Below are 27738 nucleotides of genomic sequence, written 5' to 3'. Positions count from 1 at the left end.
GAGGAATTTATCTCCAGATATGGGAGCTGTTTTAAGTCTGTGGCTAAAATGAAGTGTTAGGTATTACATAGCCATGATACTGCCTGAAGAATGTCAAGTCTGATGAAAGCTGATTCACAATAGTGGGGTTTTTTTTAACCTCTGCTCAGTAAGGAATTTCAGTAGGCAGCTGTGTACCGTAGGCTGTAAATGTTTGAGTCCTCTCCTGAATATGTTTTCAAGATGATGCTTTCCTAAAATGTGTTTTTATGTGAGGATAAGAGAAGGCAGTAGTAGTCAGTAAAAAAGAGAATTGAGGTGACATGGAATCACATGGCTTGAAGAATTACTGATACATATGCACACTTAGCTACATATCTTAGAAGCAAGTGTTTGGCTTTTGGGGCTTTTTTTGATGTATAAAAAAGGAATGTTGCTGATACATCTAGTTCTCATTGCTAACTTTCTTTTCGTTTTACTACTACACATAGTGTGTTCTACCTTCTAAACAGGATACTAGTACTTGTTAAATAGAAAAGTCTAGTGCAGAAGCCTGAAAATACTGGCCTAAAGAACTTGTAGCTGGATTATTCCAGTCATCATCAATTAATTACTTTAAATACTAAGGACTGTAAAATAAAGTACATGTACTTTCAAAATAAGTATTTTTTTTTTCCTTCCAAAAGAAATTTGCTTTCCTAAGTCCTTTCTGATATTTGAAAATGCTTGAACCAATGAGCCAAACTTTATAAAAGGCATTAATTTAGGACTGATACAAAGCTTTACAATTTTATCTTGAGAAGAATTTGAGAAAAGTACCAGCACCTCAAAAGAGAAGCTGAAATGAAAACACCATTTCTGGTGAACTGTGGAATTTGTTTTGCTCCCTGCTGTGCTGTGATATTATAATTTTGTACCACTATGTGCAGAGTAGAATATGGTCTTGATACTTTATTGGCATCAGTGGAGAGTTCTGTGTAAAGGCTACTGATAACATAATGACTTTTGAGTGGCATCTATCAGAAATAGCAACAGTAATAGGGCTTACTGGAGCATCCAAAGCCTGTGCAATACCCATACTTTTGTTTACATGTAGAATTACTGTGGGTTTGCGGATGTATTTTTTGAAGCAAATCAGATAATGACAATAATATGTATACCCTCACATATGCTTGCTTTGAAGGGAAAAAGTGGGTTGTCTTTTTTTTATTTTTGTGTCAAAACCTGTTGCAGATACTGGTTACTTGTGTACAAAAGTAGATGGATGGAAGAAGTAAAAGTTATCTCTGTAAAATATGAAAAATCTGTTATCGTTTTAGCAAATCTGCTTTGGCAGAAGAGTCTCTCCCTGGACCGTTCTGCCTGGGATGTGGATTCTGAGCTTGCAACTGAACTTTACGAAAGATGGCAAAAAATAAGACGTGGTGAAGCCTGCAGGTCTGTACAGAATCTGTTGCAGCTCTTAGTTCAAGCTAATACACTGTTGTAAGAAAGAATATTTTTCTTCTGAAGTGTTCCTAATTAGAACAAACATTTTTTACCTTTCTGCACTTAAGTTAATTGTCTTGAAGCACCTGGAGTTTCAGAGCACCCCAGGCACCCCACCTCCCATTTCAAGGCACTGCCAATAATAAATATACAGTTTAGATGCCCAAGCTTCAGAATGTAAATAGTGTTCTGACTATTATAACCCCACCACAGCTTCCTGGTGTGAAAGCAGTCAGAGCATGTTTCACCAGATCATGGATGGATTTGCACGAGTCTTTCATCAACAGATTGTGTAGCAGTCTTTTCAGGATCAGGGTCTTTGAACAGGTTTTAAGGTTTGTAGTTCCCGACTTAATGGATACTGCATACTGGGGATGTTGGTAAGGAAGCAGTCACTGTGACTGAGCAATTCTTGTAGAGGTGCTGCATCAGTGATATCAGCTCCTTTCCTGAATGAGGACTTAAAGCTGTGAAAACCAGAGTTGTGTTGCAGGTGGCAGAGACTAAAGGAGTGCACATAAGTTATGCTGATTTTCTATGACTAGACTACAGCTTTTTTTTTCTGAGGAACATTTTCAATGAAAAATTAGTTGATGTAGTCCTGGAGAATCATAACTTTTTTTGTTCACTGTTTGAAAGAAAAAAGAAAACAAAATTAACAATGCGTTCTGGTTTTGCCAATAAAGCAGGCGAAGTATTTTAGGATCAGCTCGCTTTATTTACCAGAAGAAGCCTGAAGAGGAGTCCTTTGCCTTTTTCTTGCCACGATTGACTGCAGAGCCTGGCCTTATGCTCAACTTCAGTGCCACTGCGCTTAAAAGTAGCATGGTGAGGATGGTGGTTGTTACACTTTTTCTGAGTTGATACGTGTTTAGCTTGTTTAAATAATGAAGTCTGCGGCTGATATTTGGTGATGCTTAGTGTTTTCATACTGCTCATAGATCAGTATTTTGAAGTCTAATTTAAGACACCTGGTTTCAGTCCTTTTGTCTCTTTCCGAAGTTCTCTAGCTACCTAGTTGTAATGTTTTAATGCAAGGAAAGGAGTAAAGCAGTGTAGGTCTTAACTGACAATTGGTGGTTGTTAAAGCTTTCTTTGCATCATTGCATATGTTACATGCTTGTGGTAAAATAATTGAACAAGGGACTATGGATAGGATGTACTGCCATTAACGATGCATGTGGTTACGGGATGGCCATCCTCAAGCCACTGCCTTCTGTAGCAGAAGTGCGTAAGACATTTGTGTGAGTTACAACAATGGAGAGATCAGCAGAGCAATGTGTCTTCCAGCCACACTGACAGTTGTGTCTTTCTCGTTTGTCAGATTTTCATCACTACTAACCTAGTCTGGGCCAGAACCAGTCATACGGAGATAATTTTCATATGCACATATTGTGAATTACCTTAATATTCCATTTGTGCCATTTGATTATAGTAATGTGTATAACCTGCTTGCACTCAGACTTCTGTAAGAAAGGGTGGCACCTCACTAGCTTCACCTTCTTCTCTGAAGAGCTTTGTTTATGTCTGCCTGTGTAAATCAAAATCTGAATGAAAGGCTCATTTGGGGGGTGGGAGAGTTCTGTATGTTTGCACATGCAATTCTTCCTGCAATCTCAGCTGTTTTGGCAAATGATGGTATTGTGTTAACATGTCCTCTTGTTCCATGCAGTTTTGTGCACATAAGATTATACTTCATTGAGACAGAAGCCAGGTTGAAGTCCCTTGAAAATGCAGTTCATATTGCCAGTACTGAATTATTTTACCTTCCAGTTCTCAAGTGTGTAGTTTTTAACTTCTTCTTTTCCCCTCCAAACTGTTTAGGTAAAATATTTCGTACTAAGAAACCCTTCATCCTTCCCAGTTACGTTGCAGCTTCTGCCTCTTTCTTACTACCCTGACCCCCAAGCTTCACTGAGTCTGCTCAACAAATGGTAATGAGTATAACTATCTCAGGATACTGCTTTCCCTTTTAAAAGTTGTATTCACCATGCCTTATGATTGTTCCTCATTGTTTGTTTTAATTTTTCAAAGCATAACTTAAGTGGGGACAATAGTCTGACCCATTTTGGAAGATACTGTGTTCAGAGCAGCTCCCTATATGACACATGACTTTGTAATTTACCTGGTCATTGATAAAACCAAATTGAGCCTGTTTTCAGCAAGCTTATGTCAGCCAGAGGTAAACTAAAATTGGTTGTCTTCTAAGATCTGAGGCTTAGGGCAAGCTTGTACAAGTTGCCCAGGTGAGGGGAGCAACTTGCAGAATTGGGCATGTGCCTCTCCCTGCAAGACTGCTTGGGAAGCCTACAGAGTCTGGAGTCTCATCAGTGAGGAGGAAAGTAATTGAACCTTCCTACCAGAAAAAGTTTCCTCCTTAACTTTTTCTTAGATAAAAACCCTGGTTGAAGGAGAGGAAACAGGAGGCAGGAAGAAAAATTCAGTTCCAGAGCCAGGAACCCCACCACAAATGTTTAGGGCCAGCTGAGGAAGCATTTCTACATTGTTTTGAACTTTGTTTTAGAACTGAGAAGCTCTAATGAGAAATCTAGATATGAGTTAGATGAACAGCATGAAGGGGCATGGTGAGGTGCACTGAAGCTCACCAAAATGGGCCCTGGCTGTCACTCAAATTAGAAAAGCTGTGTAGTTGGAAGGACTATTGGTTGGAACCAGTGAGACTACTCACATGTGTAACTTGCTTATTTGGGGTCTAAATCCCTGTGTAATTGCTTCCTTAACCTCATTTCTTTACACACATATGTGTATGTGCATATAAATATATACATTTGTATATATATTTTTTCACATTAATAACTACATCTGTTTCCACACTAAATATAATTTCCATGTAGACTCTTTCTAGTGGTTTCTTTCATTTCTGTAGATCTTCTAGGTTTACCAGAAATCACAGCCACTAACTGATTCTTTTTAAGCTAATATCATAGAAAGTTACGACTAGTGAATTTCCAGTTCGGTGGCTGGAGGTCCGTTAGTCCTCTATAATCTAAATTTTACCTATTGGTTTTCTTATGTATATTTTTAATACGTTGATGTCAAATGCTTTTAATTACTCTCAGGCAAGTAAGTGAATTCAATTTGAAAAGTATGTGAAAGAAAATAGGAATTTGTCCCAAACAAATCATGAGCAGAAAGAGGGATATTTGAGTAAATTAATGAGACTTGATAATGATTATTTCTTAACAGTTATGTGGACAGAAGCAGCTTTGGGGCATTTGTGTTTCTGTGGCTTAGAAATTGTATTTCTTGATTGTGGTATTTTGCAATATTGTATGCTGAGAGATCTAATATGCCCAACCATTTGTTTGTTTTCCAAATGTGTGGAATCCACATAAAGTTGATTTGTAGTGTATTCTGTTGTATTGTATTCTGTTGAAATGCAGAGCTACATTATTTGTATTTCACATCTGCCAAAATGCAATTGCAAAAATATTCTTCACTTAAGAATAAATACCAGCATGTGAAAATAAGTCAATGTAGACTTAGAATAAGTAAATAAGTCATTGACAGACTAGGTTTGAAGTACTTAATTTTTTGTTTTGTTTTGTTTTTATAGGTTCGGCATAAACGTACGAGCTATTAATTTCACAACCACTGAATTCAGGCTCATGGATGAATGTTCTCACAGGGTAAGATGGCAAATTCTGATGAAAGTGGTCTGACATGCTAGAAAAAGCCTCTTCTAGCTACACTACATCTGAGTTGTTCCCAAGTCCTATTCAAAGTGATTTAGTGATGTTTTCTTGATTGTCTGTAAGGCTGGTATCTTTGCAGTTAACTTTTTTTTCAGAGTTGAGTCTGTTTTGAAAACAACTATAGGGTGGGAGTATGTGCGTGCCTGCGTGCCTGTGCATACGTTTTGAAGAGGCCACAGTTTGTGTGCCGTGCCGGGACTTAGATTTATCCCCAGGTTGACCATGAAGCGTCAGGCTTTTGAGTTGGTAATGCTAGGAGTTGGGTGGTCATTTTTTCAGTAGGGGGAAATACTGTCCAATAGTTCAAGGGAGGTGAAGGCTGCATTTCTATGCTTCACCTCAGTCTCATTGCAACTCCCACGTTCAGGTTGGAATGTCATGGTGCTCTTGGGTTCCCAATGCCTCATTTTTAACTTGAGTGTAGTAACACTTGACTGTGTCACACCAGTGCTGAGATGTGTTTTGTCATGGATGACAGAAATAGAGAAGATGCTGTACTGGGGATGTTGGCTTGTTCTGATGACCAGAATACTGTCCAGGGTACCCGGAGAATTTCTTCTTAGGCTTCAATTTGTGCCAAAGCTGAGGATTGACATATTTTCCTTCCTCTTTGCGCATGCTGTAGCCACATCTTTAATGTCCTTTGTAGATATGTGTTTCTGCATTATGCTTCAAGACCTTAATGAAAGATTAGTACCTTATAAAAAGAAAAGACTGTTTGCTACACTAATCAAAGCTGACCTTTCCTTTCTGGCAACGATTGTAAGAGTTGTTGTAAAAGAGACGAGACAGCAGTTCATAAGTCCTAGCCTGTAGGCACATGCTGAAAAAGAGAGGGTAGTTCCACTAGTACGTGGGTAGGAATGAATTTCCACAGTCCCATACACCATTCTTTAGACCAAATGGAAAAATAGTGGTAGATGTTAACATCAGTATGTGTAATATCTGTTTTTCATTAAACACTTGAAGAGCTAGGGGGAACATGTATGGTTAGATAGGTATTCAGCACGTATGAGATGGGTCTTGGCTTGTTAACCAAATCACCAGTTGTTAATATTTACATTTTTGAATTTGTCATCATTTCCCTAGTCACTTTATATACATGTGTAATGAATTGTTAGGCCCATATCTACGTGCACGTGTGTTTTTGTTGAGACTGACAGGGTGAAGTTTGCAAATGCAGTACGTGGTTTGCTTTTAATAAATATTGACTGTTAAATGCAGGTTCTGAAATCTTTTTTAATTTTTTTTTTTTTTTTTTGTATAATAGACTAAGAATAAAAGCATTTTGGACTGGAAGAGATTGGGAAAGCCATTAGTATAACAGCCATGAATTGAAAAGCATCCAAGCCAAGAGCCCATTTTGTAACATTTATGGTTGTTATGACTGCTATAGGTGTCTGATCGCCCCTTTCTAAGAGGAGACCCCAGTTCTAGTATTCTGGAACTGTTTTTAGACTTTAGAAAGTTTTAGGGCTATTTTTTAAATGGGAAATATAATAAACAGCAGTATTGGAAAAACAATTAGAAAAATTTACATTATTTCCAGACTTAGTGAACTTCTGGTAGATGTGATCTTCAATTAATATGATGGGGAGTTCACTTTGGCTTGCTTCTAGTGACTCAATGATCAACATAATTGCCAACAGTCCCTTTCTCACTTAAATCAAGTAGCAAGTCTTATGCTGAGGGTGTAATGGTTATCGCATTTCCCCATGCAATCGGTATACTGTCAGATCTCCTTGTGTTATGAAGCCTTTCAGGATTTCTTGAATATGAAAGATACTATGTAATTTATTTTCCATCTGAGCAAATAAAAGCTTTTTTAAAAAATGAAGTAATACATTCCTCATAATAATAAATGCAGTAATATGAACTCTTGCCCAAATAAACAACATTATCTGATGTGCTATGTTGTCAAATTGAAAGGCTTTTGTATAACAAGTTAGTTAGCGGTTATTGCACCTTGCCAAAAATATCTTACGTGGTGCTAAGTAAAGATGTGGTGCTTTCTTTATTCAGAACTTGAAACACATATGTTTTCTGTGACTAAGAAGTGCGTTTTTGTTTAACAGAATCCACATCAAGAGGATCTTGTCAATAAGAAATGCAGTTCTGAGCTGCTTTGGTTAAGTTTGCAGCCACTGGAGACCAGAAAAGTTGGTGTAATTTTTACGCCAACTGACTACAAAAGAGTAGCTTCCCTTATTTTAATCAGGTAAGCCAGGTTTCAGTTGTGAGAATCGACCAACTCAATGTAAAAATGAATTTGCCAAATCCTGGAGCAAAGACAAATGGCCAAAATTTGAAAGTCAGAATACCTCCAGTTTAATAAAAATTGCTTTAAAAGTCTTTGTGCCTTCTGGATCAGTCATTAAAAGATAGAACCTTTTTTTTTTCCCTCGATGTGTGATCAGTGGTTTTGTAAAATGCATGTGAATGTACTAAGGCAATTTTTGAGTTAAGGAAGCAACACATTGGGTGGCTTTGCTGTTTTCAACTTAATTCCATAATGATAGGATTTGAGTATCCATTGAGTCTAATGTGCAGCCACATGTTGGTTATCTCTAGAGGAAAAGAGAGTTTATGGAAGAAGCAACCATTTTTAGTAGGTGGCACTGTTGTTATCCAGTGGCAGTGACCACAGAGCTTGTCCTTCACTGGTGACTGGTTCCAGAGTGATACTATCTTTACTCAGGAGAAATGTATCCAGGTGTGGCCACTGGTTCTATTACTGAAACACTTGTCTTGGATTGGCACCTAGATAGCAAATCCATGATTTTTCAAACTTTATTTGTTGTAGTGGCTGACTGCTTGGTTTTTATATTATGGCAGAAACAACTTGACTGTTCTGGATGTGGTCAGTGTAGAAGGCTTTGGAGCCAAAGAATTGCTCAAAGTAGGGGGAAGACTGCCTGGTGCAGGAGGATCTCTTCGATTCAAGGTGCCAGAAGCTACACTAATGGACTGCAGACGACGTGAGTAGGAAGAAACAAGTCTCTGATTTTGTAGCTGGCTGTGTTACTCCATAGTGATACTGATATGCTACAGTAATGTTAAGGAAAGAGAACGTTGAAATAGAAAGAGCTGAAGAGCTTGGTCATGAGAAGTGTAGATTCTGTTTTCTCAAGATGGTGACTGAGGATAGTTACAAATCTAGAAATACACTACTGCAAAACAGTCTGTCTTAAAATGTTGGTCACTTCTGAATTTTTATTAGATTAAAAGTAAAAATCGCAGTTTCTTTATAAACGTGAGAACGTAATTTTTAAACACTATGATTTTTTTTTTCTTTAAGAACTGAAAGACAGCAAGCAAATTCTATCCATTACGAAGAACTTCAAAGTGGAGAACATTGGGCCTCTTCCTATAACGATTTCATCAATGAAAATCAATGGATACAGTTGCCAAGGATATGGATTTGAAGTGTTAGACTGTCAGGAATTTTTCCTGGCTCAGAACTCATCACGAGAGATCAGCATTGTGTAAGCACTGACAAATTTGCTGACAAATTAACTTAAGTGGAAATTTGAAATAATAAATTTCAGTAACAGACCCTCCAGTAGCACACCCCCACACAGAATTTGGTGAGCTTTGAATATAAATTTCATAAGCATTTCTCCTTCTCAGTAAGGGTAGTACTAACAAATTGATAATACAGTAGATTTTCTTTATAAGACTCCTTTATTTTTCAGAAGCAGTATACATGCTTTTATCAATGCATTATGAACTAATATATTAAAACAAAAGAGTCGTCACAATAAAAGAATAAGAAATTCTCTCCACTGGCTTTCTTTTAGTTTGATGTTTATTCTCTAGCTTGTTTCAAGTAACCTGGCCACAATCCAGTCATGTTTTCCTAACATTACACATAGTCTAAAACTGATTTCTTTTAAAAATCCTGTTGAGTTAGTCATGACTGAAATGTAAGTATAGTTAATGTTACTGTATCACACTAGCTGTGGTTTCATATACAGCGAGTATCACCTCTACTGATTGGAAAGGCAAGTCATACCTTCAAGCAGTACCCATGGCAGTCAAATAGCACCATGATATGGGCCGGGGAAATAAGCAGAAGAAGAGACAAATCTGATGTCTTCTACTGATTTCCCTGTCTTTCCAGCCTTGTTCTAGACTTATCCTAGTACCCAGCCCTTTCTGACATAATGGTGCCTGAATGTTTGACAGCTGTGCTTTTGGTAAAGAGTGTTTTGGTTAACATGAACTGATCATGTGCACCTCCTTGAGAAAAGAAAAATGAGCCACACTAGCAAGACTATTGTGAAGAATCACAATAAAAACATGTATTTTACTGCTTGAAAATGACCTCAAAGTCTTACTTCTCTTAGGTGCCAATGCCATCTGTGTAGTCTAAGCAGACAGTGGCCACTTTTTACTTTGTATTTTTTGGTATCAGTGTGACTTCAGAAAATTAAATTCAGCCCGATAATGGAAAAACAACACCAGCTCTGTCTGCTTTTCCTGGCAGATTCACTCCTGACTTTACATCTTCATGGGTAATCCGGGAGCTTACGCTGGTGACTGCTGCTGATTTGGAGTTCCAGTTCACACTCAACGTGACTCTTCCTCACCATCTTTTACCGCTGTGTGCAGATGTGGTGCCAGGACCCAGCTGGGAAGAGTCTTTCTGGAGACTCACTGTCCTCTTCGTAAGGTAATGCTTTCAGGGCCCCTGCACCAGTCTGAAAGGCACCTGCCAGTGAAAGGTCAGCAAGCGCTTTTGCCTCGTGTTAATTTTTTTTAGTGGTGATAGCGCCTACATCTCTACTGCATCTGTCTCCCAAGAGTCCTGCCAGCTGGCTGTGACAGCTTAGGTGTGATGCGGTAGCTGGTGATGAAATTGTCAAGCATTTCTTGCTGCTCCTCCTGATAAAATTCCATGTTAAGGCTGCAAAGAAAGAGGCTAGAATACCCCCACAGGAATACCCAGTGCATATTCTCCCTGCTCGGAGACTTACTCCCCTTGCAGTAGAGACACACATGTAGCATTAATATCTGAACATCTTAAATGGAATCAAGGAGACCAGTAGATTATCTTGAAGTATTTCCAGAAAATTCACATGAATTTTAGGTATGGAGTTTCAGACAGCAAAGTGAGGACCTGCTTTTCCTTCTACTTCTTTCTTCCTTTCACTTGTTAAAAAATTCTTGTGTTTATTGTTAGCTTTTGCTAGGCACACTGCTGAGCAGGCTGCCCCAGAAAGATGATTTGGCTTGTGTTAGCTGACTCATTACTTGCACGTGGTAAACTGTTTCTAAGAGCTCCTACACACGTTCTTCTTTCGTCTTTTTTTACTAATGTTTCACACTGCTTAGTATGAACTGAATGTTATGTTGTCACAGATGACATCCAGTGCTTTCATCACACCACCTCTGAATTCCTACCACCCATGCCAACAAACAGTGAATGTGAATGTGAAGGTGATAAGTAGCCATGCAGGTGCATACCTGAGTGAGATCCCGATGCACACGGTGGTTATGCCTGCGTTGTTCTTTTGACACTGAAAGAGTCAGAGCACAAATGAAGCAACAATAATGACCATATTACATGGTTCTAGATGCAACAGAAGGGAAACTACAGGGATCTTAAAAGTCAGAAATTTCTCATTCTGTTTTCCTGCTGATAAAATTTATACTGCGTGTTTGAGAAGGTGGTTTGATAAATTACAAAGATTTTTGTTCTGGTCAATTTATATTTGGTGCAATTAATACACTAGAGAGAAAGAGAGGATGTTTTTCAGCTTCATTTTTAGTTCTGAATTATGGTGGCATTTGTAGCCCATTTTATGACAGCATTTTCTCTAGGAAAAGAAAGAGACAGTATTAAATAAATATCAAAATAATGACATAACTACCATAAATGAATAGAAACTACTCAGAAGACTGATAGGTGTCAAGAGTTATTGCCATTCTGTTGTAGTGAGACTTACTTCTAACTGATCTTCAAATTGAGTATTAGCTTTTTTAGAATGGAGTTTTTCTTTATTAGATTTTTTCATTGTGAAGCTCATGGCTGAGTTATTTTATTGAGAGAATAACATGGGCTATAAGCAAAAAAAGGAAAAAAAAAAAAAAGACCATTACAACTGTTACTTATTTTAAACTGCATTTTGAGTTTTCCCATCTGTCTTCTTACTTAGCATTTTCTAACAACATGTTGGAAAAGTGCATCTTGTTAGAAGCTTTTTAACTCTCTCACTGAATACTCCTGAAAACTGTAGATATCAATATCTGTTGTTCTCTTTGGCAGCTTGTCCCTGCTTGGAGTGATTCTGATAGCCTTCCAGCAAGCCCAGTATATTCTAGCAGAGTTCGTGAAATCAAGACAGAGGCCAAATCCTAGTTCTTCACCGCAGCAGAACAGCAACTCTGTTGGCGTAATCAGCTCTGATTCCTACAAGTAAAAATACTTTTTTCTTACTCTGATTTGCCTTATTTTGTACCCTGTTTATTGTGGAGTGATGCTTTGTCTGTTTGTATTTCGATGTGGCCGTGGGCTGGTTTAGGGGAGATGGTGTTCCAGGCGACCTCTTTGAGAGAGCTTTCAGTGTGGTGGTGTACATTCCTCTCCACAAAAGCGAAATGGAGGAACTCAGGGGTTTATTAGTCTTGTATATTGTCAGTAGTACCTGGGGTAAAAAATGGTGTGGTAGAAGTTGAGGATACACCATGTGTGGCAGCCATGAAAAGAATGGAAAGTACATTAATGGTCCTAAAATCTGCCCCTCTTGGGTGATCAATTAGACGCTTACTGAAGCATATGTTTGATGTCTAAGCACATACTTAGAGTCTTGCTCAATTCCCACTGAAATCAGAATGTGCTTAGCTGGTGTGCTATGTTGAAGTCCTAATGCAGTTCCATGGCTTGTGAATATATACTCCCCTTTCTTTTCTTACAAAAATATCCCATAAACCAACTCATGATAGCTTCATAGATAAAGACAAATCTCAACTATTTTTTTTTCTCTCCAGAGGAAGCTGCAAGACGTTTATGGATTCCTATAGTTCCTCAGATAAAGGTAAAGGGAAGGGATTCCTGTCTGTAGGCACTTCATCCAGCCGAAGTCAGAATGCAGCGAAGAGAAGTCCTGCGACCTACAGCCACTCTCAGAAGAAACACAAATGTTCAGTTTACTACAGTAAGCAGAAACCAAACACAGTAGCTGGCAGTGCCATTGCAACTACTGATGAGAAACAAAATCAGATTGCGGAGAACCAAATCTCAGCACCAAAAGAGGACATTTGCACTGATGTTGTCAGTGAAAACTGGGTAACGCTAAAATATGCAAATGGCATAAATGTTAACAAGAATTTAACTCTTCCAGAAAACTTTCTGGGTAAAGAAGAAAGTGCACTGAAAAATACAGTTCTCATTAAAAATACTTCTTCAGAGTGTGATCTGAAGGAAGATCTTCAAACATGTATGTTTCCTAAGGAAACTAACCTTAAAACTTCAGAAAATCTAGTTGAGCTCAAAGAACAGGAGTTCTGTCCTGTGAAGATGTCCAAGAAGCTACCTGAAAGTCACTCGTCCAGAAATTCACCTCAGCAACAGCCGGAACTGCAAGAAATTTCTAGGAAAAATAGTGGTAATTTTTTTTTTGCCATTTCCATCAGTTGAAATTATTGGGTGAAATCTTCTGTTGAGTTCACTGTGACAGGATTTTGTCTTTTGCATGGGACAAGGAGATGTGGTATTTCTTATGTGTTCACTGTGATTTATCTGTTTACATTCCTAAGGAAACAGCTTGAATTAAAAGTTGTTTCATAAATCATAAATTTGCCTGGTTTACAGATTTCAGGCTTGTGCTGTAACATTTTAATGGTTAAAATAATTGATGTTCTAGATCTGCTTATAAGATATAAATTGGCCTTTTCAAATACTCAGAAACATCCCAGTTTGTGATTTGCAGATACACTGAAAATCTGATGCCTGATTTTTAGAGTCACCAAGCAGGCATATTCAGTACTGGATATCCAGAACACTTTTGATAAAACCAGCTAAAATAACAAAAGCTGACATCAGAGTATTGTGAAATTATATTTTGTAGGAATCTGCAGATGAACATTTCTTTTAGTAAGTGCATAGCTGTATTTTTTTTATCCTGTTGTTTTGGTTTTATGTTGTGGGGTTTTTTTTGTGGTTTTGTTGTTGTTTTTCTAATTGTGGAACTAAGCTGCCTGGGAAGTCTTGCCTCTGAGCTTCACAACCCAGAATATTAAGAGCAGCCCAAGAGCACCTGGGGAAAATCAAGAACATAGTAGGAGAGGAGGATGTGTCCTTTGGCAGTTTGGCATTACTTAGGCACTCAGCAAAGCAGCTGAATGCTGAAGACTGGCATTTGCTGTAGCTGAGGTAGAGTTTATTTAGTAAGTGAGCCAGCACAGAGTGATTTCAGGCCCCACTGCAGGGTGTAGTTGTTACGCTGGGGCTGTCGCTTCCCATTGCGTCATTATCTGTGAGATACAGCGGGTGCCAGTGTCCTGTCTCAGGTGGAGGCAGGATAATTTCACTCACACTTGCAAAGTACTTTGACATTCTTCATGTGCTCCTAAACTGCAGAGTGGTATTTGTTATTTGTTTTGAACTAGGAAATCAGATGGGGGAAATAAAAAAATGAGTAATTATATCTTAACTGGATTTATGTGCACAAAAAAGTAACTAAGTACAGGTTGTGGAAATCATGGTTATACATAAACCAATTGGGAGGCACTAGACATCTTCATCGGCAGAACTTCCACCTTGAGACAGTGTCTCAGGAGTACTTAAAGTTACTTGTATTTAGTGGTAAAGGTAATCTGCTGCCTTGTCTTATTAGCAGTTGTGGTTTTCTGCACTATCAGGGATGTATTTCTGTGTTTCAAGAAGTCTGGTAGGAAAAATGAAGTCTAAAAAGTACCATGTTGCAGTGTTTGGATCTTGATTATAGTTATAGACCAGTTTCTGTGTGAGCAGGGGGTCATCAAGACATCAGATACTCTCATATTTGCATTCTGGAGAACAAGAGAGCATTTTTTAGAGTTCTGGCAGCCTCCCTTGCCTGGTATCTCCCCTAGTGTTTCATTCACATGGGCACCTTTTGCAGGAACCGTGAGTGCCTGCACCAGGGAGCGGCGGGCGGCTGAGTCAGAGCTGGGATGTCGTAGCTGGTTGGTAGATAGAAAACCGTAAAAATGTTCGGGAAGACCAGTTCAATGAGATAATGAGCTATCTTGATAATGAGATAATGAGATATCTTGAGATACCTGCAACTGATCAGAGGTGAAGTTAATTCTGTCCCGTCCAGCTTGGGGACTGTGACTCGACTGGGCAACTCAGCTGGTTGCTGGGGCAGACTTCCTTTCATTTTCTTCATCTCTTGGCTTTTGTTACACAAGAATAATTCTTCCTCACAAAACTCTGAAGAAAACGAACTTTTCATGCAGAACCCATCCTAAAGGAAGGATGACTTCCCTTTTTCTTCATAGTGAATACAGAGGGCACTTTAGAGACAGACATAAAACACCAAATAAAGACTGTCCTTATATAGATCTACCCATTTTTGACAATTAAAATCCCCACTCAGCTTGCAGGGGTTTTTCCTGTTTTTTTTTGGTTTTTTTTTTTTAGCCCAGTGTTCTCTGGCTTCAGATTCTACCTTATGGACCCATGGCCCCCAAATAGCTCAAATTCAGATAAGATGAGCAGGATTTGGGCAATTTATGGATGTGCTGGGATTGGTGTGCCCATGAGCATGAATCAATACAGATCTACTTCTTGCAACTGCTGTAAGAAATTTTTATACAGCATTAGCTGTTGATTTGGAAATTTTCAGCATCATCAGCCTAGAAGTTAGTCTCCAAGTGTTTTGGAAAGGAGCACAAGCCTGTTTTTAAAGAAAGGTAGATGATGTTGTGATTATGACTGAGAGCCCATTCTCTTCCCAGGTAAACTGATGTTTCTGTTTAATTGTAGGGAATAGCCAGCAAGTGCCTCTCAGGGATGAAACAGAAAACTGTGAGACTTTAAAAAAGCAGATCAACCTAAAGCCGTCAACAGAGAAAAAGATTAATAAGGGACCTAAGGAAGAGACTCCATGCTGCGCAAAAGAGGAGATTACTTCTGAGGTTTGTATTGTGATCTTTCTGCTTTTCAAGTTTAAAAGGATCTTTTTGGGTTTTATTTATATTTGTATACACATACATAGGTAAGTATGTATATGTGGGGGCTGTTACATAGAGTCACACTGTAAATTGGATGAATAAGGAAATGCACAGATGTGTTGTCCCACATCTACTACATACTAATGCTGCTTTTTAGAATGATGAACAGTTTTGGTAAAAATTAAAACAGCTGTTGTATTATGATATTGGTTGTATCAGAACCAGAGATGATATTTGTTATTGTCAGGGCAGGCACAAACATGCTGGCATCTAATGCCAGCTATCAGCCACAGCAATGATGTGGGAATGTACTCTGGAGGAGAGGTGCCCCAGATGGCCATATTCGCATTCGTTTGCAGACCTGACCTCTAAATATAGGGCTTTGCATCAGAAATTTGCATTTGAGAATACAGCAGGCAGAAGCCCCTTAACAGACCGTACCTTTCTTGTAAGCAGTGTAAAACACTTAAAGAACTTCATTAGGTAATGAGTAAACTCAAGAATTTTGGGTTATGTTTGTGTCCTGTCTGCTGGATAGGAATCCCATGGCAAAAAGGTGTAAAGAGGAATTGCTTACCATGTTTGAGGAACATATAGCAGAAAAGAAAGGGTCTAGTCTTGTTTTGGGAACTGTTGTTAAAACCTTCTCTCCATGTGTGGCTGATGGTGCTCAGTTTGTTTTTTGCATTTTTAAAAATGACTATTATTTCTTGGTTAAATTACCCCATAATTTCCTCAGTTGTAATTCAAATGAGTGCCTGCCCCCAGCCCCCCAGCTGCTGAGGAAAGGGAGGATTTATTGCTGCTGAACTTGCATACAAACTGATCATAAATCTGGCAGATGTTTTTTGTTTTTAGCACATTGGGAATTTTATTGACTGCTTTCCTTTTTCTCCTCCCACTATTTTTTTACTTCCCTGGAAGTCAGAGCTAGATGCTATGAGGGGGAAAATACTAACACTGGGAATTCAAACATTTTTCTCTCATCATCTGTTGGTGTCGTGAAGGACAGAGTCTTGGAAAGGCTGGTCAAGTTGATGGTGCTGGAAAGAGGATGTGCTGTGGAAAGGCACTAAATCATGAAGTAACTATGCATTTGGGTCAGGTCATTTTGTCCAGGGAAGTTTAGCTAGAAAAATCCAATGGAGTTCATTTACTGAGGTAACTTCATTTTCTAAAGTATGTATTGTCTCAGCTCGTATTTTTACATTTAGCAAGAAGATGCATATAGGAAGAAGAAACCTCAGGAGAAGAAGGAAGGAAATGTACCAAATATGAATTGGAATAGAAATAGAACATCTAGAAAAAATAAAAAGAAGAATGTTAATATATCTACAAGGTATGTATTGCCTCACCAAATCATGAAGAAATCCAGAGATGATTTAATGTTTTCATAGGTTTTTTCTGAGTTTTGCATAGTACAATAGCAGGATTGTGTTATCTATTTAAATAAACACACTTTAATCCTGGCCTGAGCCTTTATTATTAAGAATGTGCAGTACTAAGTATCACCAGCAAAAGAAAAATTTCCATTTGTAAATCTGCATGTATATAGACACACCCCATTCTGCATAGCAGTGGTCACTCTGTGTTACAGTCTGGAATTTGCTGTCTCTGAAGTTTGTATGCTTACCCTCCTGTGTATTGTGTGGGTAAAATCCAGTTTTGTATTCTCTGCAGTGAAAAAAGGAAAACAAAATTGTTGAAATTATTCAGCCTTCAGGAGAATTATCTGCTATATTGAGTAACTGAGGGAATGCTGTCTTCTAGTAGTTTAGAAAAGAGACAGGGGCTTGCATTTTTGCCTTAATGATTAAAAAGGTTAGAGTAGCACTAGGTTCAAAAGAATATTGAGAGCACTTTAAGAAGTTACCTCCTCCCTGCCCCGAGGTTTGTTACATTTCTAAAGTCAACCGAACTACTCTTTAATTATTTTATACTTTCTTTTAAAATTTATTTTAATTTATTTGGGTTGTTGATTAAAAATACCAATTATAAACTGCTGCTAGAATAGAAACACTTATGAGGAGAAAATCCTTCTCCTTCCCGTTTCCCAGCTCTCTGAATTAAGATCACAATTCTACAAAGCCTTCACAGACTTAATTTTTTTTGTTACAAGTGGTCCTGTTGAGGTCAGTGAACTTAACAAGGAGATTGTAAATCTGAAGGGCCTGTTATAACTCATTATAAACAAATTACTATTCATTGCATGGGAAAGCAGTGTATCTGTAAATCTTTGCAGGATGCACACCTTTGTAGGTAGGAAAGATAAAAAAATGGAAGTGAAATACTGAAATATGGTGTCTCTTCCTTGGACGGATTCAGCAGTTGGTGCTTTCTGAGTTAAGAAGTAACCATTTTCTTCCTCTAGAAATTTGACAGCTGAATTTTGTTTTCCCTTAATACTCTCTGATTATGATATTGGATACAAATATTTCAGTTTTACTTGCAAAACCTTAAGATTACTTCAGATGATGGTTTTGTTCTAGTTGTAATTAGACATAGGGCACAGTTTTCTCTTTATCTAGATCTTTGTACATTATAATATCTGATTGCCTTCTGCAAGTAAGTTAGAGAATGGAATTAACCGTACATGCATTATTTTGCTTCCCCCCACGAGAAGTAGGAGTCTGTGTGGTATTGCATTTTGGGAAAGCTTTTCTAGGTTTATGTGAAGTTGGGGAATAAGACTCCTAAACTGATTGCTTGCCCCATATCCTGCCTCAATAGCCATTTGAACTGAAGTGTTTAATGCCTGAAAAGGAAAAATACAGCTGAAATGTAAAATGCAAACGTGTTTCTTTGGGTGTGGTTGTATTAGGGTCCCTGAGCCGAGTGAGTTGAAGCATATGTGCAGTGAATTTGAAAGGCCGGAACTGAGAGCGAATATTGGAATAAGAGCCTGGTGTCCTCAGGGTAACGGGGAAAATTGTAAAGCAGACCAGAAAGCTGGGAGCTTGTCTATACAGGGAGAAACAGGTATGCAAACTTAATTGTCTTAAATGGGGGAAGAAATGTAACATGGGTTTTGTGGCAGTAGAGCTGTATTCCTTCCTCTCCCCATCAAACCCTGATGCGAAGACGGCAGGACTGGTGCGATGCAGTGCCTGAAATAATACGTGCTCATTTCAAAAGGGCTCTGTGTGCTTTCTCTGCGGGCTTGGTTGGTGGCGCAGATCACAAGATGAATCATTCTGAAGCCATAATCCATCATTCCTGGGTCGAGGGCTGACAGTCTGCTTGCGTGTTCAAATTACAGCCGCTGTTAACTGAAGCGACTCTATTGCAAGCGCCACCTTTAGAATAGGCAGGTCATTTTTAAAAACCACCACTAGCTTGGGTACCTGCTTCCTGCCTTTCCATTGGGATTGTAATTAGGTGTTTTTCCTGGGTTTTAGCAAGAGGAGGGCTGAAGAAGGGTATCAGTTTATAAGATTGTTCTTTGCCTCCCTGATGGAATAATTAGAAAGCGAATATACAGCTTATGTATTACTTGCAACATTTGTCCTTGCTTTTAGTATGCATGTTCCTACGGCCAGGATATGTTTCATGTTTAAAATATTAACCATATATTTCAAATAATTATATGGGCTCCCTCTTTGAAACTATTGCCTCTAGCTGCATTGTATCCTGACTTGCATTCATTGCACTGGGGATGTCATGTAGGTCATAAGATCCTCATGGTAGGGGCTGGCACATTTAGCCTGAGGCTAACAGTTTCTGTTCTGTTATCAAGATATTCAGAGAATCCATGTAACTTCATGTTTCAGATGACTTTTCACTGAATCTTCAGCTGAAAGTCTCTCTTAGATGTTATGTGTTGAGTTTTGGTTGGTTTTTTTTCACAACTTCTTTAGAAAGCTTCTATCAACGATCTAAAAAGAAGTGTTTGGAGAAGTTTTGTTCTGATTCAAGTTCGGATTGTGGAAGTTCATCAGGAAGTGTTCGTGCCAGTCGTGGGAGCTGGGGTAGCTGGAGCAGCACCAGCAGTTCAGATGGAGATAAAAAGCCCATGATCGCTGCCAGGCATTTTCTTCCATCCCGTAAGTCCTGCAAATATCACCTCTGCACCGTAGTGGACAGCGTTTCAGCCTTCCTTCTGCATGGAAAGGGGTACTGTGGCATGGAGCACGTAGCTTGCCTTTTATAGGGCACCTCTCAGAAATATAAGGAGAGGTTGACAGAACTTGGTCCTTGAAAAAAAGCACCATAAGTTTTGTGAAGATGAAGATGAGCTGTCAGGCTGCAGAGAAAATGTCAGGCTCCTCACTGAGGAAGCTGCACAGTTAGTTTTCATGGAAAGACAGAATAACTGAGAGTCTCTAGTCAAAGCAATTTCTGCCTTTGAATTTGTTACATCACATGATTGTCCTAAAAATACAATCCTTTTGTTATAGCTGTTTAAGAAATCTGCAAACGAGGAATGTGTGAAAGCAGCTCAGATCTGAAGATGCTGAGATTGGATGGCGGTATTTGAGGCATAAGTAGCCAGGAGATCTGGGCCACTTGGCTACTGTGAGAAATGGGAACTGTGGTTCATTTACTGCATTTTTTTGAATGCCTGAACATCATTGAAATAGTTGAAAATCTAAACCCTGTCACCACCGTCGCTGTCCAGATTGATGTAGCACTAGAACTAAATTTTAAAGAAAGTGCTGAAGTGGCACAATTAAAAGCAGCCTTGAGTACCTGAAAAAAAGTTGTTTTGAATAATTTAAAAATGTACATGTACTTACATGTATATTTGTGCATGTTTAAAACTTTACATCACCAAAAGATAGTATATGGTGTATCTGAACGTCTGATCTAATAGATAATGAATTGTATGATACTCCAGTCTGAGAGAAGACTTGATTAACACCGTTGATGAGTCTATTTGTGTGTATGTATATTCTGTGCATACTTCTTTTTTTAGGATCTTTGATTTTCACAGTCATTCTTTTCTTTAGGAGAGAATATTTCACAAAATGATTTTCCATCTGAAACTCCTATCACTTTAAATCTGTCTCATAACATCTGCAATACCAGGTAAAAATTTGAATCTACACCTCTAAGACATTAAACACCATCAACTTGAAATCTTGTCTCAGTTTGATAAATTATACCTACCTGTTGTTATTCTTTTGTGATCATCTGATTATACTTACTAGCTGGAAGGAGGAGAATCTTCTTCAGTACATGATACATGCAAAATGGATTAAGCTGGAGAAATACGATAAATGCTTCCAAGTATGATATAAAATCAGGGAAAAAAGGAAATTGTTTTTCCCTTCTCATTTCGTCCAGATCTTAGCAACTTATTACATTTCCATTAGCACTCAGTTGTATCAAAGTAAAAATTATTTAAAAAAAACAACCAAAAAGGTGGGTGTGAGACTTTCAAGTTGATGTTATTCTTTTAATGGGAATAATGTTCTCCTAAGATATACAGCATGAAAATTGATTTCCCCCTCCCCCATATTCCTTTCTACCTCTTTACTGTAATAGAGATAGCATCTATAATTTTTATTACGAGTCCTCATTTCACTTCTCATTCATGACTCTCTGTTTTCACTAGGGAAAGTAATTTAATCCTTTTCCTCTGGGATTCTGGTGCTTGAAAATATTCCCTTTCCATTCACATTAACTAGTTTCTTTGGGGTTTGATAAATATAAAATTTATATTCATGTGTGCCTGTGTGTCTTCATGCACATGAAAGTAAACTTGCCTGAGAGTTGTTTGGAACATTGAAACATTCTGAGAGATCCTGCTCATCTTCATGGACTATAGCTTGTTTACCAATTTTAGAAAAGAGCTGTTGAATTAATTTGCAATAGGTTGATAGTTCAATAATGAAAGTAGGTTAATTAAGATGTATTGATTTTATTCATTTTGCATGTGTAATAAGTAGCTGGCTTTTAATTGAAAAGTAAAACTTGAAAAATTGTACAGTGATTAATTCAAAATAAGAAAAATCAAGAAAGACTGGGAAAGCAATAACAATCGTGATGTTTATTAGAATACTTTTTACATCTGTGTATATTTCTTTTGCAATACTTTGGATTATGAAATATAATAGTATCTAGACTTAAGAAATGAAATTTTCTTTTCATTCAGCAGAGACATGAACAGCATCCCCCAATATCCTGAAACCTTATGTCCCAGTTTCACTGACATAGCTGCAGATCCTGACAAAAATAAAGGTCAGTTACTTTATTAACAACTGGAGCTGTTTTTTTGCACACTTTGTCAAGCTGTTTCAGTGATGTTGCCTGTAACACTTGTATACACCGACTTGACAGACATGTTGTTATTAGAGCTTGACTTCTAAACAAGTTAAGAGCAAAGTTAACAAAGCTAAGCTTATAACCTGGACATTTTTTGCTGCATCTTTTGTGTGAAGACAGCATTTAGCTTTTAACTCACGTTTTAGGTAGTATTTGTTTTTTTCCCCCTCTTGCTTTGCACAGATGTATTTCCCAAAATAATGCAGTTGAGAGATCGAGAGCACTGGTTGCTGTGTTAAAATGAAGGTCAACATCAAATAAATACAACTGCGTTTCTCTCTAAATTTCCAGTTGGGACTTGGAAAGCAGTAATGAATGAGGTTGGGTTGGGGCTGTTCAAACTTTTGAGTTTTCATTGTTTGTATCTCAAAGGGAAGTACTATTAACTTGTTAAGTGTGATTCATAAAAGCAACAGGTCTCATGGTGGGGTGTAGTTGGAAGACACATGGTTCTTTGGGCAGCAGAACTGACTGCCCATCGCTGCTCCAGGTTTAACCTGAGTCTGGTAGGATACAAATGCTGATAAAACTTCTTCCACGGTAGCAATATTCATAATATCGTGTGAAATAATGAAATAGAGCCAACTTTGCAACCCTTGTCTCATGGAAACTGCTAATTTGTATTGTTTCCTTTCTCCAGCTGCCTGTTCTCACAGAGTTGATAGGAACCAAGTGTCTGTGGGCAGCCAGGGCACTCAGTCCTTAGCTGCACAATGAATACCTGCCCTGGGGGCTAAATACAGCCCTAACGAGTTAACATATTGTTTGGTCATGAATGGCTGTTGTCTGTTAAAAACCCAACCCTGTTCCCACTACATTCATGCTGCTGGACTTCAGAGATGGTTTCTGACTGATGGGTGGGGGCCAGAGGGAAGCTGGTGGGGATCCACCTCCCTGCTCTCCGTCCTGCCGTGAGGAAGGGTGCTGCCTTGGTGCTGGCAGCTGATGAATTAAGGACTCTCTGTAAGAATTTCTTGCCCTGTTTTGTTGAGTTTCAACTTCTTGGTTCCAATTTATATATACATATATTTAACAAATAGAATTTTTGAGATTTGTTTGAAGACATGACCAAAAAATTGGTTAATAATTCTGGGGTTTTTTATCTAGCATACAATATTAATTGTGAATCTGAGAATAAAGTATCATTGTGATATTCAGAGTTTCTGGAGCCTTCTTCCTGTTCTGCATTTCATTACCTTTTCTCTTTTTAGGTCTTTACCCAACAGGAGACTTGTGGCCTGCCCAACCAGTCTGCCTGTCAAACAGTTTAAACTACAACCTTGAGAATAACATACCGTGCATGATCCAAGAAACCCCCTCTGTTCACAACAGGCAAGTTGTTAAGTTTCATGTAAACAGTAGGGATAATGCTTTGTTCAAGTTTCGGTGATGCAGAGGATTAAACTTGAGCTTATAATATTTGTAAGGCAGGTGATAGTTAAAGTAAAATTCTTGCTGTTGCTTCTGTCTTAGTTCTAGTTGTTTATGCTCTTCCATTAGTACATTGTGATTAATTTTGCTAAGACAAATTCACTGGTGTTCCTGCTCATATATAGATATTCCAGAACTTCCTTCAAATTTAATGAAATACTTTTTGGAAAGCTTTTAATTTCTTCCACTTCTCTTGCATAGCCAGGCAGAGAGCCTGGCTTTTAGGTTCATTGCCCTCTTGCTAAATACATAGCTTCTGTGTATCATCCGGTGTGTTATGTAGTGTGTACTTGTGTTAAATAGCAGGAACAGACATTGTTAAATAAAGGCAAATAGTCCCATTTGATGGTGGTGTAAAGATACAAGTTGGTCTGACTGACTCAGGCTCTGTTTAGATTTAGGTTGTTCATCCTGTAGTGATGAACTTGAATAACTGGTGTACTTTAGATTCTCCACACCACAAATGTTACTAATGAAAGATGCACCACAAACTAGTGAGAAGAAATATTCTGCCACAACATAGCAGTGAAATATGGCCAGTTCTTCAGGTCATATCCTGTCATGCGAAATGACGAAGTGGTAACGTAGAAATTCCTGAGTGATGGTCTTGTGATCCCAACCAGCCTGCTGACTTCGGGTCTGGCGTGTCAACAAACTGCAGCCCTGATGAGTGGCAGCAGTGACAAATGGTCTGACTCTTAAATCAGATTAAATACATGATGATTTGAGGGAGATTCTGTATTATGCTATGTTGCTTCCATATGCCAATCTCAATTTAGACTTCATGTCCAAAACTACATGTAATTACTTATTCATGTGTAGTAGTGGTAACTTACGATGACTTCTTGCCTGAATAGTGAAACTGAATTAGCACAACGCGAAATCCTTTTATATACCTATCTTGTCCAGACTTGCTCCAGACTTGGCCTTCTTCAGGGTCATTGCATAGCAGGGCTTGTTTCACTTCCGCGATGTCTTTAAGAATTACTTTTGAAAAGTCTTCTTGAAATGCTGAAATGATTTTAATTAAAACAAGTGTAATCCCTACAAATTAATGTGTAGTTTAGAAAACATAATTGTTTAACAGGACTTTAACATGTGGTCAGGAGAGTAGAAATCTCCATTTTAATTGCTGTTGTCAAGCATTCAGATGTTTGAGAATGTGTTACATTGTCTTCTGTTTCAAATCACATTATTTCACTTTACCCTTACCATGGTTGTGGGAAAAGTAGTACCTTTTTTTTTTACATTGGAAGAAGTTGAACCCAGTTAGGCGTTGCAGGACTCTGGTAGCCGTCATTGCAAGTTGTTCATCCTCCAAGAGAACAGAAAGCTCAGTGAGAGAATTGCTGTGATTATGTAGTGGCACAGAGCAGGTACTGGCAGAATTGGCAAGTGGAATGTGAAAAGCCTCATCATCACTTACAGGCGTTTTTGCATCCAACAGCTTTAGATTAAATAAGTATTTCCAAATAATTTTCAGGAGTTCTGCAAATTGTTTCTGACAGCGTATTTTTCTATTTCTTGGGACAGCTTCATCGACTGGAACGCAGCTTGTGACAGCCAGTTTTCCAACATGTATTGTCCACTAGAGATGAATGAATATGGTGCTTTCCCAGAAGGTATGATGAAATAAAGCTTATGAATTACCATTAAGCATGGTTTTTTCTCTCACCTTTTGTAGAACTAAAGGCTGAGTTTGTCTGTAAACATCTGGACATCAAGCGGACTTTACAGTTTCCAGCTGACTGGGTGCTCTGTAGCAATAAATAATGTCTGCATGTGGCAGATGAGAAGACTGATCTTTGTATGGAGTTATTAAGCCTGAAAAGCCAGCACACAGGACTCTGTTTGAGAGGGAATAGAGAGAAGTGCTTGTGACCATAGTATAACACAAATCTCTTTGCACTACTTTCTTTGTTTCCCCTCTGGCAGACTTTTGCCTTCCAGTGTGTGAAACAGAACACCTCTCGTGACCAATTACCTTTCCAGGCTAGAATTTCTTGGCTTGGGAAGCACACTGGCAGCAACCTAGAATTCTTTAGCATTACCTAAGCAATAATTAAAGGTCAGGCTATAGTATCACAGGCAGCACGGTGATCCCTCGGGTGCTTAGAGCTGAGGCATGTTGGCAGTGAAACCTGGGCAGGCTCTGCCATGCACGTTCTGTGGCTAATAAAGTCTCTGTTCTCCAGTAGAGAGATTGCCAACTCTTTATTCCATCCTCCTGATAGCAATTTGTTACTGGGTCCCTAATACAGAGTGGTAGCCTTGTTAACAGAAATTGTTATGCTTTGCTGCTGTGCTGCCCTGAAGCTCCCTGAAGTTGCTGAAGGCTTAGGTGGGTTCCAGCCTGGCTCACTCCGAGAAGATCCACTGTTGCTCCACAGAAATGTCGATACTATTTATACTGCAAAAACCTTATTCTGTCTTTTCTACTTTTATAAACTGCAGAAAACATGAACTATCCTAGTGGCTTCCCAGGTACTGCAGCGGTGCAGAATACAGCCTTCATTGACCAGAACTGTCCCTCTGCCTGGAACGCACCTCCCAACATGCCACCTACCTGGGAGCCCGCCAGTTACGTCAACTCCACAGTGAGTGTTGTCACTGCGAGGCGCTGCCTTTGTGTGCCTCTTCAAAGCCTACCCAGTGCATTCCTGTCTTTCCCCTCCTTGTTGCTCGCATGTTCTCCATGCATCTTTTAAGTAGCCTGATGTATGGATTTGATGCTGACGTTGGTAACCCAGCTTTGTCCCTTGGTGGTCAAGGATGTTACTGGACCTTTTCTGTGAAATTTTAAAACAGATCCTTTTGCCTGAAAATTGACTAAAATCATCTTATGTATGGAAAAACATTTTGAGACTTTTTCCTATCAAAATCAGCCTTTCCAGATGAGGGTAAAACACAAAAAGTGCTGATAGCAAAACCCAAAGAGAGTTGGAAATTGTAGAGCTGAATGGACAGCTGCTCTCAGTGACTTTGACAGGTTTTTGGTTTTTTTTTTTTTTGCTAGGAAATCCCAGTGATTTAAGCTGGATTAGTGCAGATTTCTGCATGCTGACTTTGACCTATTATGCTCCCGACCAGCCATGTTTATGTCATCCCATAGTGCAACGTAGTGACTTCAGTTCAAGGTGGTCTTTAATTGTAACCACCTTCTCTTCTGCTCATATTTCAAAATCTTCTATTTTAGATATTTTTTTTAATTTACAGTAGATTTATTTTGAATAAAACTAACCAAATAAAGCAAGAAATATTTCCAACTGCAAAAGTGAAAATTCTGCTGTGTTAAAAAATGGCAAAACTGGTAGAAGACTTTTTCCTAAAATAAACGTGGCTTTATTTCATATTTTATTCAGGAATGCCAGGAAACACAGAAGGTAGAGATTGGAAAATACATTAGATAATTCAGTTCATTTCCCTGGCGAGCTTTTCCCCACAATACATTTCAGTGTTTCATTCAGTTTTAAAAGTCCCAAGACTTCCATGACCTTCTCCAAGAGACTTCCTTGCAGACTAACACATCTTGCCCTCCAGGAGGTTCTTTATAAGCTTTCGAAATTTTCTAACTAAATTCCCTTGCTCCCAATTAGAGTCTCTTTTCCAAATTGCATATCCCTCTCTGCTCCCGGCGTGCATAGTCTTTCAGTACTGACACGTACTTCAACCTTTTTCTTGCCATTTCTTAGGTGTCCTTCTGTTTCAATTTTAAGTCCAAAACATGCATGGAGCTTTTCACCTGTCTTCAGTTTCTCTTTTATTTATCTTGACAGCCTGACCAGAACTGAGTATTGTGTTCCTGTTACAGTAATATCGATGCCATGCAGGGAGGAGCTCGTATGGCTTCATGTAGTTAAGTGCCTTTACACACACAGAGTAATGCTGCTGTAATATTTTCAGCAGCCACAGTGGTTTTTAAACTCGTGTACAATTTTCTACTTGTGCATTTCCTAAGTTCTCTGCATAAATGCTGCTTCCTTCCATTTAGTACCACATTGCCACGATTTCTTTGGAAAACGCTCCATTTTGCAGTTTCCCATGGTTATTTTTATCTTGCCCTACAGCCCTACCTCTCAAGCACCCGAAGCTTGTCTCCCATGTCTGGACTTTTTGGTTCCATCTGGGCACCTCAGAGCGATATTTATGAAAGCTGCTGCCCCGTCAGTGCCGCGACCCAACACTCGACCCATGTGGAGAACCAGGCAGTTATGTGTAAGCAGGAATACTACCCGAGGTTTAACCCCTTCCGTGCCTACATGAACTTGGACATATGGACTACAGCAGCCAATCGAAATGCAAATTTCCCACTTTCGAGGGACTCGGGTTACTGTGGAAACGTGTGAAAGGAATTTGATTAAAAATGTGAATAAAGATGCTTGCAATTTTCATTACTAGAGTAAGCTGGTTGTTGAATAGATTACAATGTTGGTGGATATTTTGGCACTTTTTATATTGAAAATAAATTTTTTTTACTGAAGTCTGAGCATTCAGTGCATTTTAAAAAGCAAAGCCTATTCAGGATGCTGTTATTGTCAGGTGAAGGCTATAAATTTAAAGTCAAAATTTTTCAAGAATAAGAACAGTATTAGGTTCTTAAAAGCATCCATGAACCTGTACTGCACATACTTCTCCTGAAGTTTACATTCTGTGGTATAAAGTAGGAGTGGTTTAGCATTTGTAGGTACAAACT

General features: G+C 38.6%; 1 protein-coding gene across 14 annotated transcripts in view; it reads left to right on the top strand.

Annotated features, from left to right (window-relative positions):
* Positions 1-27525, top strand: part of TMEM131L (transmembrane 131 like) — an 81362-nt gene extending 53837 nt beyond the window's left edge. For 7 of the 14 annotated variants that reach the window (XM_065062666.1, XM_065062664.1, XM_065062657.1 and 4 more), the window contains 20 exons: positions 1299-1416; positions 2154-2295; positions 3292-3401; positions 5045-5117; positions 7259-7401; positions 8019-8161; positions 8482-8668; positions 9673-9858; positions 11455-11604; positions 12177-12793; positions 15160-15311; positions 16562-16686; positions 18169-18326; positions 19205-19390; positions 20297-20375; positions 21445-21530; positions 22826-22946; positions 24579-24667; positions 25500-25642; positions 27113-27525. In XM_065062666.1, the coding sequence (XP_064918738.1) occupies positions 1299-1416; positions 2154-2295; positions 3292-3401; positions 5045-5117; positions 7259-7401; positions 8019-8161; positions 8482-8668; positions 9673-9858; positions 11455-11604; positions 12177-12793; positions 15160-15311; positions 16562-16686; positions 18169-18326; positions 19205-19390; positions 20297-20375; positions 21445-21530; positions 22826-22946; positions 24579-24667; positions 25500-25642; positions 27113-27391 (3287 nt within the window). In that variant the 3' untranslated portion in view covers positions 27392-27525. The remainder of the gene's footprint in view (positions 1-1298; positions 1417-2153; positions 2296-3291; positions 3402-5044; positions 5118-7258; positions 7402-8018; positions 8162-8481; positions 8669-9672; positions 9859-11454; positions 11605-12176; positions 12794-15159; positions 15312-16561; positions 16687-18168; positions 18327-19204; positions 19391-20296; positions 20376-21444; positions 21531-22825; positions 22947-24578; positions 24668-25499; positions 25643-27112) is intronic. The other 7 variants (XM_065062653.1, XM_065062663.1, XM_065062659.1 and 4 more) reach the window with 3 other exon arrangements.
* Positions 27526-27738: the final 213 nt, after the last annotated feature.

The sequence above is a fragment of the Columba livia genome, chromosome 4 (assembly GCF_036013475.1).
Source record: "Columba livia isolate bColLiv1 breed racing homer chromosome 4, bColLiv1.pat.W.v2, whole genome shotgun sequence".
Classification (NCBI taxonomy): Eukaryota; Metazoa; Chordata; class Aves; order Columbiformes; family Columbidae; genus Columba; species Columba livia.
This window is presented reverse-complemented; position numbering and strand designations above follow the sequence as displayed.